The sequence below is a fragment of the Bombina bombina genome, chromosome 5 (genome assembly GCF_027579735.1).
Source record: "Bombina bombina isolate aBomBom1 chromosome 5, aBomBom1.pri, whole genome shotgun sequence".
Classification (NCBI taxonomy): Eukaryota; Metazoa; Chordata; class Amphibia; order Anura; family Bombinatoridae; genus Bombina; species Bombina bombina.
In genome coordinates this window covers 220,026,599-220,049,764 of record NC_069503.1, presented here as the reverse complement: position 1 = coordinate 220,049,764, position 23,166 = coordinate 220,026,599, and the positions used below count along the sequence as shown (strand labels likewise).

Genomic DNA, 23,166 nt, shown 5'->3' with positions numbered 1-23,166 from the left:
CCAGCATCTAAGACCTCGGATCCCTCAGCCCACTAGGACTGGGATTCTCTAACATCGCCAAAACGTGTCTTAAAAGAACACAAAGGCAAAATCATCCCTCATCGGATCAACGAAAGACCCTGACCCTGAGGTTGGGGCCCCTGAAGCCTCAGAGGCCAACACTTCCCCAGGAGGCCGAACTGAATCAGGCGATCCCACGTCTGACAGGCCCTGGTTAAAAGAACATGGACAGTATCTTAGAAATATTTCACTTGGGAGATATAAATGAGTCAGTGCCATAGAAATGGCCATGCGGAACCATGCAGTAACCTCTGGAGGAAACAAGCCACCCTCCGGAGGAGTAAAGGCCATAGGGACACCTGCTTGAGTAGCCAAGAAAGGTTCTGGGGCATACACCTCACGGGACATGGAAACCTCGGAGGTGGATGGCTCAACACACTCTAATCTCCCTGATTTGGGAGAAGAAAGTACTCAAAAGCGGCAATCTGAATATAACTGATGGGCATTTATTACCCAGGCCATTTCATATTCATCACAAGACGCATGCTCCGTATCGGAGACATCCGTGTCTAAAATATCAGAATCCTCCATAATCTTGGGATCACAAAAATGATAACTGGCACTCTGTTTACACCCCCAATAGCTGGGGCACTCACCACCTCCTATAACCCACAAGCTAGACTCTCTCTGTCGCACACGGAAGTGAGAAACAAACATAACCGCACCCGTCACGAGGTGCACCGTGCCAGTCAAAAAAAGGGCGTGCAATCTTGAGAGATCACGTCATTAAGATAAGGCCGTTATGTTCCGTAAAAGCTGTGAGCCTAGGTATTGCTACACATTAGCAGATGGAACCATATAACAAACATGTTTAAAGTCCCCCCTGTTCAATAACCCCCTCAGGAGATATTAACCTATGATTCCTTATTAAGAAAAAAGGAGTCCCACTGGGACCCTACCCTATTTCGTTAACATTACATTCACATATCGAAATAAAATGAAACGATCTTACAGGAATCTACACCGTGGAACAGGAACACGGCCCTTCAAGTGTGACAGATAGTAGCCTTGCTTCTGACAGACTTGAGTGAATAAAGGTAGGCAGCGAAAGTCATCAACGCTGATTACCAAGGAGCTGTTAATATGAGTCTCCCTGCATCTCTGGACTCTAGCTTTCATCCATGCTCTCACTGAGAGGCTGATAGGATTATTTAAAACTCCAGTCCCATTGCGAAGAGTACTACCCTCTAAAAGAGACTCTCTCGAACTTCTGACACTTCTCTGCCAACCTCCTGTGACGAAAGGCAAAGAATGACTGGGGGATGAGGGAAGTGGGGGAGGTATTTAAGCCTTTGCCTCCTCCTGGAGGCCAGGTTCTGTATTTCCCAAAAGTAATGAATGAAGCTGTTGACTCTTACTGTTTGAAAAAAAAATTTACATTCTTATTTTCTTCTTAAAGTTTAAAGACACATAAAACAACTAGTAACTACAAGATTCCTGTAGTTTTGTAATATATATCAAATATGAAAGCTTCCAGAATAAACATTATGTATGCTGCATGGGGGGGGGGGGGACTTGTTACTAGTGTAGACACAGCTAGCCATTGTCACTTTCAAGCAGAAATCTCATTGCTTTGCATCATCATCCTCCCCTTAATTAAGGCCTACCAGCAAAATATATGAAACCGGGTTTGACTTGCATGCATTTACATTTCTCAGAATTGGAAAGCCCACAATTTACAGAGTTATGATTAATTTAAAATGGAAAAGGGGGTAAAATAAATAATGAAAGTAAACTGCAATTTTTTTTTATTTTTTTTATTAAATTCAAAGTGTTTCATATCCCTTTAAGTACAATGCCCAGTAACACACTATATGTGCTTTGCAACAACAAAACTGCAAACTTCTCAGGTAACCTCATTTACATATTTTAACGCAGGATACAAGAAATCCTTCAACACCACCATAGTAAGGCTGTAATTTCCACTTGTACAGTGACATGTAGGATGTTATGAATATTCATTGTAAAATGCCCTTATTTAAGCCTCTATTACTGCATGCTGTGAGTTGCCTTACAAATCCAGCATTTCAAGTCTTGCAAGATGCCACATAAAGGAAGATTTGTGCTCTGCTTATTTCAAGTCTATCAGGAAGCTTAATTGCCTGGATGAGTCTCTATTGTGCAGAGCGATTTGGGCACGAATGTGCTAGAGAGCTCACACAATAGCAAGTCACTTTGCTGGACAAGTTCATAGCTTTGTACTAAACCCTTGAGTTCTTTTAAACTGTAGAGGAAGGATTTAATGTCAATCACGCCTCTCCTGGAAAAGGCTTCCAGGGCAGCCGGCTGGCCGTGCTAGTGAGAGGAGCGTCCCACCTGCTGTGCACAATGTATGGCAATGGCATGTTTAGGTTTCAGCTGCAGCAGTTGTCATGCTAAGATTCCTGATCACACTTACTGGGCTGGTTGTAGAGAGCGTGCACACACTTGATTTGCTTCCTGTGGAATGTATGAGGTTTCACAAGCACTGTGGGATTGTATTTCACACTAATTCAAATGAAATCTAATGAGAGGTTTAATGCACAAGCTGCCTGCACATTCAGAGCACTCAGTAATGACATTACATTGTCATCAATTAAAAAACACATCACCTGCAGCACCTTGCAGCTGAGAAACCTATAAGCAACACTTGCAGATATGTATTTGTGCTGCAGTAGAACTAATAAGATTTTTGGTTTTGAAAAATACAATAAAAAGTTAAAACCCGCTGACTGTCAATGCTTTAACGGTCTACTTGACCAATAAGAATGATGACTTACCTTCTAATCGCATTTGTTTACGTCTAATATATATTAATATGTAAACACATACATATATACAATGGCATACATTTTACAGAAGTCATAAAAACAGGATTGTATTTTGTACCAAAAAAACAACCCTGCTAAACAAACTTCCAGGGTTAACTAAATACTTACTATCCATAAAATCTATATTTTGATAAGGTTAAAGAGACTTAAAGGGACAGTCTAGGCCAAAATAAACTTTCATGATTTAGATAGAGCATGTAATTTTAAATAATTTTCCAATTTACTTGTATCACCAATTTTGCTTTGTTCTCTTGGTATTCTTAGTTGAAAGCTTAACCTAGGAGGTTCATATGCTAATTTCTTAGACCTTGAAGGCCACCTCTTTTCAGAATGCCTTTTAACAGTTTTTCACCACTAGAGGGTGTTGGTTCACGTATTTCATATAGATAACTGCTCGTGCACGTGAAGTTATCTGGGAGCAGGCACCGATTGGCTAGACTGCAAGTCTGTCAAAAGAACTGAAATAAAGGGGCAGTTTGCAGAGGCTTAGATACAAGATAATCACAGAGGTTAAAAGTATATTATTATAACTGTGTTGGTTATGCAAAACTGGGGAATGGGTAATAAAGGGATTATCTATCTTTTAAAACAATAAAAGACTGTCCCTTTAAACTGACACTGAACCCAAATTTTTTCTATCATGATTCAGATAGAGCATGCAATTTTAAGCAGCTTTCTAATTTACTCCTATTATCAAATTATTTTCATTCTCTTGGTATCTTTATTTGAAATGCAAGAATGTAAGTTTAGATGCCGGCTCATTTTTGGTGAACACACTGTATTGTTTTTGCTGATTAGTGGGTATATTCACCTACCAATAAACAAGAGCTTTCCATGGTTCTGAACCCAAAAAATAGCTTAGATGCCTTCTTTTTAAAAGGGACAGTCAACACCAGAATTTTTGTTGTTTAAAAATTAAGATAATACCTTTATTACCCATTCCCCATTTTTTTTATAACCAAAACATTATAATAATACACTTTTTACCTCTGTAATTACCTTGCATCTAAACTTCTGCTGACTGCCCCCTTATTTGAGTTCTTTTGACAGACTTGCATTTTAGCCAATCAGTGCTCACTCCTAGGTCACTTCACGTGCTTGTGCTCAATGTTATCTATACAAAACTCATGAACTAATGCCCTCTAGTGGTCAAAATGCATTCAGATTAGAGGCAGTCTTCAAGGTCTAAGAAATTAGCATATGAACCTCCTAGGTTTAGCTTTCAACTAAGAATACCAAGAGAACAAAGCAAAATTGGTGATAAAAGTAAATTGGGAAGTTGTTTAAAATGACATGCCCTATTTAAATCATTAAAGTTTTTTTTGGACTTGACTGTCCCTTTAAATAAAGAAAGCAAGAGAACGAAGAAAAATTGATAATAGGAGTAAATTAGAAAGTTGTTTAAAATTGCATGCTCTATCTGAACCACGGAAGAAAAAATTTGGGTTCAGTGTCCCTTTAAGTATGAGTATTTTTTTAACTGCACTGCTGTCTGCATATAATTATGTGCGACTCCTGCAAATAGGTTAAACACACAGTTAAAAGTCAGCTCCAGAGAAGCACTGCACCACTAGGCAGTCAGTGAGCCAATCGTGTATAGCCACCAATCACCAGCTAAGTTCATTGGTGACCTGGTGTGGAGTTTAAGTCATGCAAAAAACAAAATCATTAAACTCCATTATATACAAACTATAAGTACCTTTAATGTTTCTCTTTATTCAGTGTACATTTTTGGAGTAAAATATCCCTTTTAAGAGGACAAAAGCATGACAGACTTTTCTTGTAGAACTTCGGCCAGAATGTAAGTTCCCTGTCCAGGTCAGCGCTATGGACAACCACATATCAAATAGAAAACATTGAGGACATGTAAATCTATAGAATGGTCTGAGCCAGGTGTTTTCTAGATGTAGCACAGTGAGTAGTAATCTTCTGGTATAGGGATCTGGACCTGCTCCACCTTGTTCGATAGAAGCAGATACAGAAAAACAAACAAGATCAGGGAGTGATTCATGTCGGTCTCCCCAGAACATACATTCCCATGCTGAAACCCCGACATGTGCCATTCACCTGGAACACACACACAACTTTTCTGCAGCTATTGTTCCAGCTGGTTACAGGTCACACAAACACATGACATCAGGATATTACAGCAGTCAAACCTACAGATGAATACACTAGAAGAACATGTGTATTAAAGGAACGTCCAGACACTAATTCATTATAGCAAGTTATTTTTGTATTACTGGCCTGAGGTAACTTCATGTTTAACCCTTGGAAAGGGGTTAAACACATAAAGCCCCTCTCAGGAATTACAAGCATTTTAGCTCCCGAGCTAAAAACACAACCTGTGATTGACCGGTAGTGCAACAGCTGCTCATGATTGTCACCTAGTAACCATAACATAAAAATGGCAGGCTCTAATGAATCCCTTTAAACAGTATAAAATGTATTAGCATCTATTCAAACAGAACAATCCACAAGGTGAGCCCTTGATATGAATTACACTTACTCTGTCTTTGTCATCTGCCACATCACAGAGAATATCATCAAGATCCAATATTCCACCGTCCCCGTGCTCCAAGCGATGAACTTGTATCCAGTAACCAGGGTCCTAGGAAAAGAAAGAAATGCAGATGATTTACTATATCCTGTAACTCAGGCCTAGGGCTGTATCTCACAATATTATTTCATAGATATAAATACCAGAACTATTATATTAATACAACAAAATAAATACTAGAGGGATTAGATTTTATGTTACAATTAAAAGGGACAGTGTAGTGAAAAACTTATAAGCTCTAATAATTAAGCAAATGTAGATTGTGCACTACGTACCATAGAATTGTATGTATTTCACCCCCTGAAAATGGATTACACACATAGATAAAGTACAGGAACTGCACAGGCTTGCTGATCCAGTGAAGGAAACATCAGTGAATCAATCAGCAGCGACACAACTTCATCAATGCGTCTCCTGAGTAGGACTTTATGTGTTTAATACCTTTAAACCGAGTTCAATGCCAAGAAGCGCAAAAATAACACTGAAAATTTCACAGAGCGTGTCAATTTATCCTATTATTTATCGACTTTGTTTTCTTGGCATCTATTGTTGAAAAGCATACCTAGGTAAGCTCAGGGGCAGCAGTGCCCTATTGAAAGCTTGATGGTGATTGGTAGATACACAAATTATGTGCGTCTCTTGTTACTGGCTCACCAGATGAGTGCAGCTAGGTTTCAGTAGTGTTTTGCTGCTCCAGAGCCATCTTTAAAATGAACAGTAAAATCAAAAACTTATTCAGACAGAACATGCTATTTTAAACATCTCTCCAACGTACTATTATTAATTTGCATTGTTCTCTTGGTATCCTTTGTTAAAAGTCATAGCTAGGTTTTGTAAGGAGCAGCAATGCACTACTGGGAGCTAGCTTCTAATTAGTATATGCTTCTTGTTATTGGCTCACCATATGTGTTCAGCTAGTTCCCAGCAGTGCATTGCTGCCTGAGCCTACCTAGTTATACATTTCAACAAAGGATACAAAAAAGAAAAAAAGAAAATTTGATATGAGAAGTTAATTAGAAAGTTGTTTAGAATTGCGTGCTGCATCTGCATCAAGAAAGTTTAACTGACTTTACTGTCCATTTAATGTAATCTCTTTTCAGGGGTTACACACAGTTATATGTAAGCAATAGTACAATAAAATTGCTCTAACATATTAGATCTTGTTTCCTTTTTTGTAACCACTGGTCTAGTATAGTAAAGTTAAAAGAAATAATCAGATTTTGTTCTTTTTTTATTTAGAATTTTGTAACAGTCAGAAAAAAATGCCTTTAATTAATATCGGTTTGTCTTTATTTTCCTTTTCATTGCACAAGAAATCTAAAAATAAATCAGCTCACATTGCTATGGTTTGGTTATATAATTAGCACAGGTATCTTTAGAAGTATGCAGTTAATAGTAAGTGAACTCTCAGTGGAAAGAATACAGAAGACGTACAGATGAGCGATATAAAACACGTCTGACCTAAACAATATTATGACAAAATAATGCAATAAATAATGATAGTGAAATGTAGTTGTAAGTCTTTGCATTACGCTCTTAAAATGTCAACACATTTCAGCAGTAGGTCCATAAAACTGTCATTTTTGGGATATGTGGTGGTTTTAAAAACGGCACAGACAGCTCTTTCAAATGACAAAATAAAATAAAGGAGTTATTTGCAAACAATTTAATACAACCCAGCAGGTAAAACAGATAACTGGAAACACATTAGCAGGGGGAGATGTTTCAGTACAACATCCCTTTAAGAGACATCACACCGGAGCAAACCAAAGCAGAAGACAGGGGGGTCAGCGGATATTAAAATAAGGGGATGAAAGAGGGACTTCAGGAATAGGAGTTGGATTTGATGTCCAATTATTATTATTATTTACAGTCTTACTAATGTAGAGGTACAATGCACAATAAGAAAAATAAGTAAAGCAGGCAAGAAGGACAGGGCATCTAAATGGAAAGATGAGACTTTTCAGTAGGAGTGAGACTATAAACCACAGTACTAAATATGTCAGAAGAATGTGAGTGAAAGCATCCCCTGGCTGCAAGCAGCACACATGCAGAGAAGTGGTGATCTCAAGCAAGGCATACAACATACTGGCAGGCACAGCCTTTCCCTATAACCCATATTTTACCATCTTGGCAGAACTCTCCTATAAAATACACATCTTCCTATCTCCACAATGTGTCCCCCCATCCCTTTTTACACTTATACATCTCCTATAACACTGCATCACCCGATGGTACAGTATCGTTTAAAGGGTCAGTAAAATCAAAACTATAAACTTTCATGATTCAAATAGAACATGCAATTTTAAACAAATTTCCCATATATTTTATTATGGACATATGTTTTGTTCCCTTGGAATCATTTGTTGCTAGGTACATTTAAGCGCTGTACATGTTTTAAGCACTCTATGGCAGCAATGTTATAATAGGTGCAAACACTACTGCCATTGCGTAATAAAGACCCGTGCACATGCACTTAAACCTACCTAGGTATGCTCTTCAACAAAGGATACAAAGAAAACACAGCAAAAATGACAACAGGAGTTAATTACATGCACTGTCTGGATCATACTGTTGCTTTAATCATTTTGATCCACATCCAGCAAAAGCAAAATATTACCGCTTTAAAGTAAAAGTGCTTATTTGTCACTGGAAGACATTAGTAACTTGATTAAAAAAAAAAAATCTGCTCTGTCGTATGATCAGATGTTTGTTCTAATTTAAACTGCATCTAACATTAAAATAGTGTAATGTCTGACATCAATGCCATTTGTCCTTATATGTAATTTTAGGCACAGACTTTTGTGAGAGATCCCAACTTTTATTATAGATTGGTAAAGAAAATGATATGTTTGACTTTCTCAAACCTTGCTTTGTAACCACAGCATCTTTCCTGTTCTCCTCAACCATATTAGTTAGCAAGACCAGACATGAAATACACTCAACAAGCTTTACAATTGTCATTAAAACAAGCTGGTTAGTACAAACTACAAAAAAACTACACCAAACAATAAAAGCAACCCACCCCAGAATCAACCTCAGTGTTTTCTAATATGTGCGATGTAGACAAATCCTGGATTATTATTTTAATATAAAATATGTACTACATCAAAGCATATGGTTAAAAGACTCATAGCAGAAAGAAAATTATGCTTCAAAAAGCAATTTTCTCTTGTAAGGTGTATCCAGTCCACGGATTCATACTTTACTTGTGGGATATTCTCCTTCCCTACAGGAAGTGGCAAAGAGAGCACACAGCAGAGCTGTCCATATAGCTCCCCCTCTAGCTCCACCCCCCAGTCATTCTCTTTGCCGGCTCTAAGCAATCGGAAGTGTAAAGTGAATGTGGTGTTAGAACTAAGGATTTCAAACAACTTCTTTGTTATCTATTCTGGTAAGAGGAGAGGTCAGAAGGCGACCGCTACCTCTCTTTCCTTTTGGCTGAAAAGCATCATCCGTTTGCCTATGAGACTGCTGGCCAGCAGCCTCCTGAAACAATTACTGCTCATTCTACCAGAGCAGTGGCTTCCACATGGGCTTTTAAAAAACATAATTTATGTAAGAACTTACCTGATAAATTCATTTCTTTCATATTAACAAGAGTCCATGAGCTAGTGACGTATGGGATATACATTCCTACCAGGAGGGGCAAAGTTTCCCAAACCTCAAAATGCCTATAAATACACCCCTCACCACACCCACAAATCAGTTTAACGAATAGCCAAGAAGTGGGGTGATAAGAAAAAAAGTGCGAAGCATATAAAATAAGGAATTGGAATAATTGTGCTTTATACAAAAAAATCATAACCACCACAAAAAAGGGTGGGCCTCATGGACTCTTGTTAATATGAAAGAAATGAATTTATCAGGTAAGTTCTTACATAAATTATGTTTTCTTTCATGTAATTAACAAGAGTCCATGAGCTAGTGACGTATGGGATAATGACTACCCAAGATGTGGATCTTTCCACACAAGAGTCACTAGAGAGGGAGGGATAAAATAAAGACAGCCAATTCCTGCTGAAAATAATCCACACCCAAAATAAAGTTTAACAAAAAACATAAGCAGAAGATTCAAACTGAAACCGCTGCCTGAAGAACTTTTCTACCAAAAACTGCTTCAGAAGAAGAAAATACATCAAAATGGTAGAATTTAGTAAAAGTATGCAAAGAGGACCAAGTTGCTGCTTTGCAGATCTGGTCAACCGAAGCTTCATTCCTAAACGCCCAGGAAGTAGAAACTGACCTAGTAGAATGAGCTGTAATTCTTTGAGGCGGAATTTTACCCGACTCAACATAGGCAAGATGAATTAAAGATTTCAACCAAGATGCCAAAGAAATGGCAGAAGCTTTCTGGCCTTTCCTAGAACCGGAAAAGATAACAAATAGACTAGAAGTCTTACGGAAAGATTTCGTAGCTTCAACATAATATTTCAAAGCTCTAACAACATCCAAAGAATGCAATGATTTCTCCTTAGAATTCTTAGGATTAGGACATAATGAAGGAACCACAATTTCTCTACTAATGTTGTTGGAATTCACAACTTTAGGTAAAAATTCAAAAGAAGTTCGCAACACCGCCTTATCCTGATGAAAAATCAGAAAAGGAGACTCACACAAAAGAGCAGATAATTCAGAAACTCTTCTAGCAGAAGAGATGGCCAAAAGGAACAAAACTTTCCAAGAAAGTAATTTAATGTCCAATGAATGCATAGGTTCAAACGGAGGAGCTTGAAGAGCTCCCAAAACCAAATTCAAACTCCATGGAGGAGAAATTGACTTAATGACAGGTTTTATACGAACCAAAGCTTGTACAAAACAATGAATATCAGGAAGAATAGCAATCTTTCTGTGAAAAAGAACAGAAAGAGCGGAGATTTGTCCTTTCAAAGAACTCGCGGACAAACCCTTATCTAAACCATCCTGAAGAAACTGTAAAATTCTCGGTATTCTAAAAGAATGCCAAAAAAAATGATGAGAAAGACACCAAGAAATATAAGTCTTCCAGACTCTATAATATATCTCTCGAGATACAGATTTACGAGCCTGTAACATAGTATTAATCACGGAGTCAGAGAAACCTCTATGACCCAGAATCAAGCGTTCAATCTCCATACCTTTAAATTTAAGGATTTCAGATCCGGATAGAAAAAAGGACCTTGAGACAGAAGGTCTGGTCTTAACGGAAGAGTCCATGGTTGGCAAGATGCCATCCGGACAAGATCCGCATACCAAAACCTGTGAGGCCATGCCGGAGCTATTAGCAGAACAAACGAGCATTCCCTCAGAATCTTGGAGATTACTCTTGGAAGAAGAACTAGAGGCGGAAAGATATAGGCAGGATGATACTTCCAAGGAAGTGATAATGCATCCACTGCCTCCGCCTGAGGATCCCGGGATCTGGACAGATACCTGGGAAGTTTCTTGTTTAGATGAGAGGCCATCAGATCTATCTCTGGGAGCCCCCACATTTGAACAATCTGAAGAAATACCTCTGGGTGAAGAGACCATTCGCCCGGATGCAACGTTTGGCGACTGAGATAATCCGCTTCCCAATTGTCTACACCTGGGATATGAACCGCAGAGATTAGACAGGAGCTGGATTCCGCCCAAACCAAAATTCGAGATACTTCTTTCATAGCCAGAGGACTGTGAGTCCCTCCTTGATGATTGATGTATGCCACAGTTGTGACATTGTCTGTCTGAAAACAAATGAACGATTCTCTCTTCAGAAGAGGCCAAAACTGAAGAGCTCTGAAAACTGCACGGAGTTCCAAGATATTGATCGGTAATCTCACCTCCTGAGATTCCCAAACTCCTTGTGCCGTCAGAGATCCCCACACAGCTCCCCAACCTGTGAGACTTGCATCTGTTGAAATTACAGTCCAGGTCGGAAGAACAAAAGAAGCCCCCTGAATTAAACGATGGTGATCTGTCCACCACGTTAGAGAGTGCCGAACAATCGGTTTTAAAGATATTAATTGATATATCTTCGTGTAATCCCTGCACCATTGGTTCAGCATACAGAGCTGAAGAGGTCGCATGTGAAAACGAGCAAAGGGGATCGCGTCCGATGCAGCAGTCATAAGACCTAGAATTTCCATGCATAAGGCTACCGAAGGGAATGATTGAGACTGAAGGTTTCGACAGGCTGTAATCAATTTTAGACGTCTCTTGTCTGTTAAAGACAAAATCATGGACACTGAATCTATCTGGAAACCCAGAAAGGTTACCCTTGTTTGAGGAATCAAAGAACTTTTTGGTAAATTGATCCTCCAACCATGATCTTGAAGAAACAACACAAGTCGATTCGTATGAGACTCTGCTAAATGTAAAGACGGAGCAAGTACCAAGATATCGTCCAAATAAGGAAATACCACAATACCCTGTTCTCTGATTACAGACAGAAGGGCACCGAGAATCTTTGTGAAAATTCTTGGAGCTGTAGCAAGGCCAAACGGTAGAGCCACAAATTGGTAATGCTTGTCTAGAAAAGAGAATCTCAGGAATTGATAATGATCTGGATGAATCGGAATATGCAGATATGCATCCTGTAAATCTATTGTGGACATATAATTCCCTTGCTGAACAAAAGGCAATATAGTCCTTACAGTTACCATCTTGAACGTTGGTATCCTTACATAACGATTCAATAATTTTAGATCCAGAACTGGTCTGAAGGAATTCTCCTTCTTTGGTACAATGAAGAGATTTGAATAAAACCCCATCCCCTGTTCCGGAACTGGAACTGGCATAATTACTCCAACCAACTCTAGATCTGAAACACAATTCAGAAATGCTTGAGCTTTCACTGGATTTACTGGGACATGGGAAAGAAAAAATCTCTTTGCAGGAGGTCTCATCTTGAAACCAATTCTGTACCCTTCTGAAACAATGTTCTGAATCCAAAGATTGTGAACAGAACTGATCCAAATTTCTTTGAAAAAACGTAACCTGCCCCCTACCAGCTGAACTGGAATGAGGGCCGTACCTTCATGTGAACTTAGAAGCAGGCTTTGCCTTTCTAGCAGGCTTGGATTTATTCCAGACTGGAGATGGTTTCCAAACTGAAACTGCTCCTGAGGACGAAGGATCAGGCTTTTGTTCTTTGTTGAAACGAAAGGAACGAAAACGATTGTTAGCCCTGTTTTTACCTTTAGACTTTTTATCCTGTGGTAAAAAAGTTCCTTTCCCACCAGTAACAGTTGAAATAATAGAATCCAACTGAGAACCAAATAATTTGTTTCCCTGGAAAGAAATGGAAAGTAGAGTTGATTTAGAAGCCATATCAGCATTCCAAGTCTTAAGCCATAAAGCTCTTCTGGCTAAGATAGCCAGAGACATAAATCTAACATCAACTCTAATAATATCAAAAATGGCATCACAGATGAAATTATTAGCATGCTGGAGAAGAATAATAATATCATGAGAATCACGATTTGTTACTTGTTGCGCTAGAGTTTCCAACCAAAAAGTTGAAGCTGCAGCAACATCAGCCAATGATATAGCAGGTCTAAGAAGATTACCTGAACATAGATAAGCTTTTCTTAGAAAAGATTCAATTTTTCTATCTAAAGGATCCTTAAACGAGGTACCATCTGATGTAGGAATGGTAGTACGTTTAGCCAGGGTAGAAATAGCCCCATCAACTTTAGGGATTTTGTCCCAAAATTCTAATCTGTCAGGCGGAACAGGATATAATTGCTTAAAACGTTTAGAAGGAGTAAATGAATTACCCAATCTATCCCATTCCTTAGCAATTACTGCAGAAATAGCATTAGGAACAGGAAAGACTTCTGGAATAACCGCAGGAGCTTTAAAAACCTTATCCAAACGTATAGAATTAGTATCAAGAGGACTAGAATCCTCTATTTCTAAAGCAATTAGTACTTCTTTAAGTAAAGAGCGAATAAATTCCATCTTAAATAAATATGAAGATTTATCAGCATCAATCTCTGAGACAGAATCCTCTGAACCAGAAGAGTCCAAAGAATCAGAATGATGGTGTTCATTTAAAAATTCATCTGTAGAGAGAGAAGATTTAAAAGACTTTTTACGTTTACTAGAAGGAGAAATAACAGACAAAGCCTTCTTTATGGATTCAGAAACAAAATCTCTTATGTTATCAGGAACATTCTGCACCTTAGATGTTGAGGGAACTGCAACAGGCAATGGTACATCACTAAAGGAAATATTATCTGCATTAACAAGTTTATCATGACATTTAATACAAACAACAGCTGGAGGAATAGCTACCAAAAGTTTACAGCAGATACACTTAGCTTTGGTAGATCCAGCAGGCAGAGGTTTTCCTGTAGTATCTTCTGGCTCAGATGCAACGTGAGACATCTTGCAATATGTAAGAGAAAAAACAACATATAAAGCAAAATAGATCAAATTCCTTATAAGACAGTTTCAGGAATGGGAAAAAAATGCCAAACATCAAGCTTCTAGCAACCAGAAGCAAATGAAAAATGAGACTGAAATAATGTGGAGACAAAAACGACGCCCATATTTTTTGGCGCTAAATAAGACGCCCACATTATTTGGCGCCTAAATGCTTTTTGCGCCAAAAATGACGCCTCATCCGGAACGCCGACATTTTTGGCGCAAAATAACGTCAAAAAAATGACGCAACTTCCGGCGACACGTATGACGCCGGAAACGAAATGATTTTTTGCGCCAAAAAAAGTCCGCGCCAAGAATGACGCAATAAAATGAAGCATTTTCAGCCCCCGCGAGCCTAACAGCCCACAGGGAAAAAAGTCAAATTTTTGAGGTAAGAAAAATATGATAATTAAAGCATAATCCCAAATATGAAACTGACTGTCTGGAAATAAGGAAAGTTGAACATTCTGAGTCAAGGCAAATAAATGTTTGAATACATATATTTAGAACTTTATAAATAAAGTGCCCAACCATAGCTTAGAGTGTCACAGAAAATAAGACTTACTTACCCCAGGACACTCATCTACATGTTTGTAGAAAGCCAAACCAGTACTGAAACGAGAATCAGTAGAGGAAATGGTAAATATAAGAGTATATCGTCGATCTGAAAAGGGAGGTAAGAGATGAATCTCTACGACCGATAACAGAGAACCTTATGAAATAGACCCCGTAGAAGGAGATCACTGCATTCAATAGGCAATACTCTCCTCACATCCCTCTGACATTCACTGCACGCTGAGAGGAAAACCGGGCTCCAACTTGCTGCGGAGCGCATATCAACGTAGAATCTAGCACAAACTTACTTCACCACCTCCATAGGAGGCAAAGTTTGTAAAACTGATTGATTTGTGGGTGTGGTGAGGGGTGTATTTATAGGCATTTTGAGGTTTGGGAAACTTTGCCCCTCCTGGTAGGAATGTATATCCCATACGTCACTAGCTCATTGACTCTTGTTAATTACATGAAAGAAATGAGGCTTCTGTTGAACAGATTTGTAAGGCAGCGACTTGGTCTTCGCTGCATACTTTTTCCAAATTCGATACTTTTGCTTCTTCGGAGGCTATTTTTGGGAGAAAGGTTTTACAAGCAGTGGTGCCTTCCGTAAATTAAGGTACCTGTCTTGTTCCCTCCCTTCATCCGTGTCCTAAAGCTTTGGTATTGGTATCCCACAAGTAAAGGATGAATCCGTGGACTGGATACACCTTACAAGAGAAAACAGAATTTATGCTTACCTGATAAATTACTTTCTCTTGTGGTGTATCCAGTCCACGGCCCGCCCTGTCATTTTAAGAGAGGTGGTTTTTATTTTTAAACTACAGTCACCACTTCACCCTATGGTTTCTCCTTTTTCTTCCTAACCTTCGGTTGAATGACTGGGGGGTGGAGCTAGAGGGGGAGCTATATGGACAGCTCTGCTGTGTGCTCTCTTTGCCACTTCCTGTTGGGAAGGAGAATATCCCACAAGTAAAGGATGAATCCGTGGACTGGATACACCACAAGAGAAAGTAATTTATCAGGTAAGCATAAATTCTGTTTTCCAATTGTCACTTTTTTTCCGTTAAATAATTTTCCAGTACATATGCAACACTAAAAAGAATAACAAGTATCAAATATTTACGCTCATATAAATAAGAGAAACATGAGACAACCGTTTCCACAATAGTTCTATAAGTACAAATTTAAAATAAATAAAACCCTATCATTACAGAATCAAACAAAAGTCCTACATAAGGGACTCACAGTGATGCAGGTGAAATCAAAATATTATAAAGCAGGGCTCAGCAAATTTGTTAAACAGTGTAGGAGCCAGACAAATTTGGGAGCCATGATAAAAAAAACACACTGCTGTGCAAAAATTATTGGCATGTGAAAAAAATGCTGTAAAGTAAGAATGCTTTAAAATAAAAATGTTTGTTTATTTTCATTAATTAAATGCAAAGTAAGTGAACATATTGGTTTTTTTTTTTTATTAAATCAGATCAATATTTAGTGTGACCACCACGGGTTAATTATTCTCTCTTTTTCTGCTGCATTTCTATGCTATTTACAACTTCTTATCAGAGCTATTAAAAAAGAAAGGTTTTTTGAAAGAATGTTTTTTACTACTTACATCTGGAGAACCAGCTCTTAGGAGCCTACCTAGTTTTACTATTCAATAAAATATACAATGAGAACAAAGCTGTTTAAAACTGCATGCTCCATCTGAATCCTGAAAAATTAAATTTGACTTTACTGTCCCTTTAATTTACACTGTCACATAAAGGACATTAAACGCCTCTTGATTTTGTGTAAAATTGTCCTTGTCATACGCTCCCTACAAAAGCCCATAAAGCAAAATCTGTAACCTGCAAATCCAATAGCAGGTTTAAGAAATTTGCAGCTTTTTAAAACTGTTTTGGTCTGTTTAGGGAGCGTGGGACAAAAAACAAATTTTGTCTCTGTAAGGATGACTAAAGCCCTTAAATTATATTCAGTTATTTTATAGCAAAAGCTGGTAAAATAAACAATGAATGCATAGTTAAATGCTTTATTTCCTTTAAAGGGATATGAAACCTAAATTGTTTTTCTTTCATGATTCAGAGCACCTGTTTTCAAACGAGTCCTCAGGCCTCCCTAACAGGCCATATTTTGAGGATATCTGAACTGGAGCACAGGAGAAACAATCAGCTGATTAGTAAACGTTATTTTACCTGCTCTCATCCAAAGTAATCCTGAAAACCTGGCCTGTTGGGAAGGCTTAAGGACAGTTTTTCTTCATTCTCTTAGCATCTTTATTTTAAAAGCTGAAATGTAAGCTTAGGAGCCGGTCCATTTTTGGTTCAGCACCAAGTAGAAAGTTGCTTAAAATAGCATGCTCTATATGAATCACGAAAGATAAAAAATGTGGGGTTAACATCCCTTTAAGTAAACATTACATGGGGAGTCTAGCATCCTTAAAGCAACAGTAAAGACATAATTTAACTTCCATGATTTAGATAGAGCAAGCATTTTTATGAGACTTTCCAATTTACTTATATTATCACATTTTGGCACTCTTTATATATACACTTTTTCATGATGGTACATGGACCAAAAAAAATATGAAGCTTACAAAGAAAGATTTGATTACCTAAAAATCAACCTTACACTTAATAGGAAATATGAGCAGAATTGTTGGGCCTACGATTGTTATGTACTGTCAAAATCTGTTTCTATGAAAAGCAGACGAGTAATACTCAAAAAAGAATGACAAATCAAATTCAAACAAAATGTGTGACGTTAGGTGCCGAACGATGTGGAAGTATAAAACTTTGCTTTGGTTGGTTGAAAACTAACAGTTAAATGTTCCAAATTATAATAAAAAATTTTTTATGATTAATCAATAATTTGTGAATAGATTGAATAAAATGACAGACTTAACTCAAAATATTTATTTTCAGTTCTCTATAAAGCTATGATCACTAACTTATCTACAGCAAAAGTGCCACAAAATAAGCGCTGGTCTCTGTTCATGTGATGCAGAGATTGGTTTTGTATTAATTACAGTTGTTGCAATTAACATCCTCCAGATCACTATTTAAAAAGATATATTACACAACAAAGGAAGGGAATTTAGTTCCTTGTAACATGAATAGGTGCCAAAATAAAGCCAAAAAGCTGTGTAATCACAACATGAAGAAAGAGAAACAGACAAACTAAGCAATCTGTTTCAATACAATAGGCTGCATCTTTGCCCCACACACTTATTACCACTGGTAACACACACTTCACTTGTCCGAAACAAAAAACATAGAATTTGACAGTAGATAAGAACTAAAAGGCCCATCAAGTCTACCCATGCTACAGGTTACTGTTATTGTATGCATGTCCCAGGCATTTTTAAATGATTTCACAGTCCGTGTGTTTATTGGAAGTTTATTCCATGAATCCACCACCCTTTCTGTAAAAATAAATAATTTTTTCCTAAATTAGCAACCCTCTTTCGATATTCCTTTTTTGTGGAAAATGCTTTCAGCTTCCACTTTATTAAAGGAATAGTATACTCCATAATTTAAATTTTTTAAAAAGATAGATAATCCCTTGACTACCCATTCTCCAGTTTTGCATAACCAACACAGTTTTATTAATATACTTTTACCTCTTATTTTGTATATAAGCCCTCAGTTCTTTTGACAGACATGCATTTTAGTCAATCAGTGCTGACTCAATAACTCAATGGGAGCACAATATCTGTATGGCACACATGAACTAGCACTGTCTAGCTATGAAAAACTGTCAAAATGCATTGAGGTAAGAAGCAGCCTTCAAAGGCTTAAAAGTAAGGTTTAGCTTTCAACAAATGGCAAGAGAAAAAAAGCAAAATTTGATTACCGCCTACTATATAAATTTATTAGTAAAAACAGGGGCACTTTCATTGATTACAGATGCTTCATTTGTAAAATATTTACCATTGCACCATTTCTCCGTCCGCATCTCATACTTTATTTAACTTATCGATGATGAATTCAGCTTCATCCAATCGTTGCATGCACCATGAGCTGTACGCCAAAGGGGGCATGCAACAATTGGATGAAGGCAGATTCATCATCGATCAGCTAAATAAAAGTGAGATGCGGGCGGAGGAAAGGCGTAATGTTTACCAATACTAAATGGTAATAACATTCCTTTATTCCAGGATTGATTAAAAAATAAATAAAATAAAATAAATAAAGACACAAAAGGCACTTTCAACAGGTAATAACTTAAAACACACCCCTACATGGGTGCGGCCTATGGCAGGTAGCTATTGATCTTTATTTATGGAACCGATACTTCTGCCACAACATAGTAGTGGTCATGCCCTAGAGAGACAATAACTGAACACTGTTTTGGATTCAGAACATCACATGGGTGTAACACACAACCACTCAAAATTCATAGATGCATTCAGTGGAGAGGACACTGGTCTGGTCAATTACCATTTTCCCCCACACACGTACTCCTCACTGGGTGTATAAGAAGGCTACTGGGGAAGTGAGCATATCTGAACACTAAATAAGGTATGCCCCGTTGCTTATACTAATCACGCTTGCAAGACAGAGATTATATGTGACAGTGCAGACTTGGAAACACTTTTCCCAGCACAAATATTTATTCCCACCAATCTCCAGCCATTTTCAGGAGTTGCAAATCTTTTAACTTAGGGCTAATATACTTGATAACTTTTAAAAGGACAGTTAAATCAAATTGAAGTCAAAATGAAACAATTGGAAAATGGAAATAAATTTGAATATTTAAAAAAAAAAAAAAAATTATGCTTACCAGATCATTTAATTTCCTTCTGTATAATGAGAGTCCACAGCTTCATTCCTTACTGTTGGAAAATACTAAGGTTGACCACCAGGAGGAGGAAAAGATACCCCAGCCAAAGGCTTAAATACCTCTCCCCCTTTCACAATCCCCCAGTCATTCTGCAGAGGGAACAAGGAACAGGAGGAGAAATATCAGGGTATAAAAGGTGCCAGAAGAAAAATATAATTTAGGGGGCCGCCCATTGGAGAATACGGCAGGGACCATGGACTCCGTATACAGAAGAAATGAAATTATCTGGTAAGCACAATTTATGGTTTTCCTTCTTACTATAAAGGAGAGTCCACAGCTTCATTACTTACTGTTGGGAAACTTATACCCAAGCTCTAGAGGACACTGAATGATAATGGGAGGGACAAAAAGAGAGAGACTGAGCCTAATCTGAGGGCACCACAGCCTGCTAAACCACTTCCCTGAAGGCTGCTTCAGCTGAAGCAAAAACAAACTTGTAAAATTTACAAAAAGTATGTAAGGAGGACCAGGTAGCTGCCTTACAAATCTGATCCATAGAGGCCTTGTTCTTAAAGGCCCAAGACAAAGCAACTGCTCTAGTAGAATGAGCCGTAATTCTCTGAGGAGGTTTATGTCCTGCTGTCTCATAAGATAAGCGGATAACATTACGTAACCAAAAAGACAAGGCAGTCCTGCCCCTTACGCCTCCCAGAATAGGAAACAAACAAGGAAGGAGTTTGTTTAAAATCCTTAGTAGCCTGATAGAACTTCAATGCTCAAACCACATCCAAATTATGAATCAAACGTTCCTTCAAAGAAGGATTAGGGCACAAGGAAGGAACCAGAATCTCTTGATTGATGTTGCGGTCTGACAGGACCTTAAGAAGAAAACCTAACTTAGTATGTAGGACAGCCTTATCAGAATGGAACACCAGATAAAGAGGCTCACATTGCAAAGCGGCAATCTCTGCACGCAGAAGCAATAGCCAGTAGAAAAAGAACCTTCAAGGACAACATAATATCAATTTCATGCATAGGCTCAAACCAAGCTCTCTGCAAAACCTTAAGAACCAGATTCAGATTTCAAGGAAGAGCCGAAGATCTGAATACAGGTCTGATACTAATCAGAGCCTTAACAAAGGACTGAACATCTGGAAGCTCCACGAGCCTCTTGTGCAGTAAAACAGACAAGGCAGAAATCTGTCCAGCTCAGGGAACTGGCCGAAAGACCTTTCTCTCGAAGCCATCCTGGAGAAACAATAGAATCCTGGCAACCTTAACTTTGCGCCAGGGAAGTCCACACTCTTCACACCAGAATAAGTAGGTTCTCCACACCTTCTGATAGATGCAACTAGTGACCAGTTTACAAGCTTGAATGAGAGTATCAATAACTCTCAGAAAACCCTCTCTTTGCAAGGACTAAGCTTTCAATCTCCATGCAGTCAGCCTCAGAGAATCTAGATTGTGGTGAACAAAAGGACCTCGTTGTAGCAGATCCCTGCGACAAGGTAACCTCCATGGAGAAGATGACATCCTCACTAGATCCGCGAACTACATCCTTCGCAGCCACAATGGAGCAATCAGTATTACTGATGCCTGCTCCTGCTTGATGCGTGCCACTACCCGATGAAGGAGTGGTAAAGGCGGAAAAAGGTAGATTAGACTGAACCTCCAAGGCACTGCTAATGCATCTATTAACTCCACCTGAGGATCCATGGACCTCGACCCATATCTTGGTAGTTTGGTATTGAGACGAGACGCAATCAGAGCTATCTCCGGCGTCCCCCACATACTGCATATCTCCACAAACAATTTGGAATGGAGAGACTATTCCCCCGGATGAAAGGATTGTCTGCTGAGAAAATCCACTTCCCAGTTGTCCACACCCGGAATGTGAATTGCTGACAGCGAACAGTCAAAGGCCTCTGCCCACTCCAGTATCCAAGATACTTCCCTCATTGCAAGGGAGCTTCTCCTGTCCCCCCTAATGGTTGAAATACGCTACAAGGTTATATTGTCTGATTGGAATCTGATAAACCGGGACAAACCCAGAAGAGGCCAAGCCTTCAGAGCATTGTAGATTGCTCGAAGTTGCAGAATGTTGATCGGGAGGGAGCGTTCCTCATGAGACCACAGGTCCTGTGCCTTCTTGGCACCCCAACCAGCTTCCCATCCTGATAGACTCGCGTCCGTAGTCACAATCTCCCAGGATGGTCTTAGAAAGGATGTCCCTCGGGACAGATGATCTGGACAGTGCCACCAAGAGAGCGATTCTCTTGACCGGCTGTCCAGGGAAATTTGTTGAGACAGATCCGAATGATCGCTGGTCACTGCCTCAGCATACACAGCGGTAACAGCTGTAATGGTCTGAGACGGAACCTGGCAAAGGGAATTATGTCCATACTGGACATCATGAGACCAATTACCTCCATACACTGAGTCCACAGATGGCCTTAAGGAGGTCCGGATGGCAAGACATGCCAAAGCTAGCTTGCAACGTCACTGGTCGAGTCTATTATAGTATCCAGGATCCACCCTGGTGCTTGAAATAAGAGAACTCTTTTCTAAGTTTATCTTCCATCCATGAAATCGAAGAAGAGTGAGAAAAGATACCGAATGGTCCTCCGCTAGACGAAAGAATGGTGCTTGAACCAGAATGTCGGGCTAAATATGTGTTAATAATGAATCGATTTAGCCCAGAAACAGTCTACAGTCTTAATAAGCCCTTGTGAAGCCCTTATTTATGATCGTAATAAACATGGCTTACCGGATCCCATAGGGAAAATGACAGCTTCCAGCATTACATCGTCTTGTTAGAATGTGTCATACCTCAAGCAGCAAGAGACTGCACACTGTTCCCCCAACTGAAGTTAATTGCTCTCAACAGTCCTGTGTGGAACAGCCATGGATTTTAGTTACGGTTGCTAAAATCATTTTCCTCATACAAACAGAAATCTTCATCTCTTTTCTGTTTCTGAGTAAATAGTACATACCAGCACTATTTCAAAATAACAAACTCTTGATTGAATAATAAAAACTACAGTTAAACACTAAAAAACTCTAAGCCATCTCCGTGGAGATGTTGCCTGTACAACGGCAAAGAGAATGACTGGGGTAGGCGGAGCCTAGGAGGGATCATGTGACCAGCTTTGCTGGGCTCTTTGCCATTTCCTGTTGGGGAAGAGAATATCCCACAAGTAAGGATGACGCCGTGGACCGGACACACCTATGTTGGAGAAATAGGGAGCTACTGCTATACCCTGGGTTCTGACGATGACCAGGAAAGCCCCTAGAACCTTTTGTAAAGATTAGTGGAGCAGTAGCTAGACCAAACGGAAGTGCAATGAACTGGAAGTGTTGATCCAGGAAAGGAACACAAACTTTAGGAACTGGAAGTGGTCCCTGTGGATTGGAACGTAACGGTAGGCATCCTTCAGTTCTATAGTGGTCATGAACTGTCTTTCCCTAAACTAGAGGAAGGATGGACCTTATTGTCTCCATCTTGAACGAGGGGACATTTAGAAACATGTTTAAGCACTTTAGGTCAAGAATCGGACGGAAAGTTCCCTCCTCTTTTGAGATAACGAACAGGTTTGACTAGTATCCCAAACCTCTCTCTGCGATAGGAACCAGGACAATGACCCCTAAGGAGGACAGATCCAACACGCACTCCAGAAAGGCTTCCCTCTTTTCTAGTCTGGAAGAAAGGCTCGAGAGGAGAAATCTGCCCTTGGGTGCCTGAGATTTGAAACCCATCTTGTATCCCTGAGCTATGACCTCCAGGACCTATGGATCCTGCACGTCCCTTTACCAAGTGTCTGAAAACAGTCTGCCCTCTACACGATCTAGCACCAGATCGGGGGCCGCCCTTTCATGCCGACTTGGTCTCAGCTTGGTTTTATTCCAGGATTGAGCGGGCTTCTAAGTGTTCTTGGTTTGCTCGGGCTTAGAGGAGGACTGCTGACATTGGGACTTTTCAGAACGAAAATAACAAAAATTAGATCATTG

General features: G+C 39.1%; 1 protein-coding gene across 5 annotated transcripts in view; it reads right to left on the bottom strand.

The window, feature by feature from the left end:
* PARD3 (par-3 family cell polarity regulator) overlaps positions 1 to 23,166 on the bottom strand; it is a 1,150,653-nt gene that overhangs the window by 975,759 nt on the left and 151,728 nt on the right. For all 5 annotated transcript variants that reach the window (XM_053713848.1, XM_053713850.1, XM_053713851.1 and 2 more), the window contains exon 2: positions 5,380 to 5,481. In XM_053713848.1, the coding sequence (XP_053569823.1) occupies positions 5,380 to 5,481 (102 nt within the window). The remainder of the gene's footprint in view (positions 1 to 5,379; positions 5,482 to 23,166) is intronic.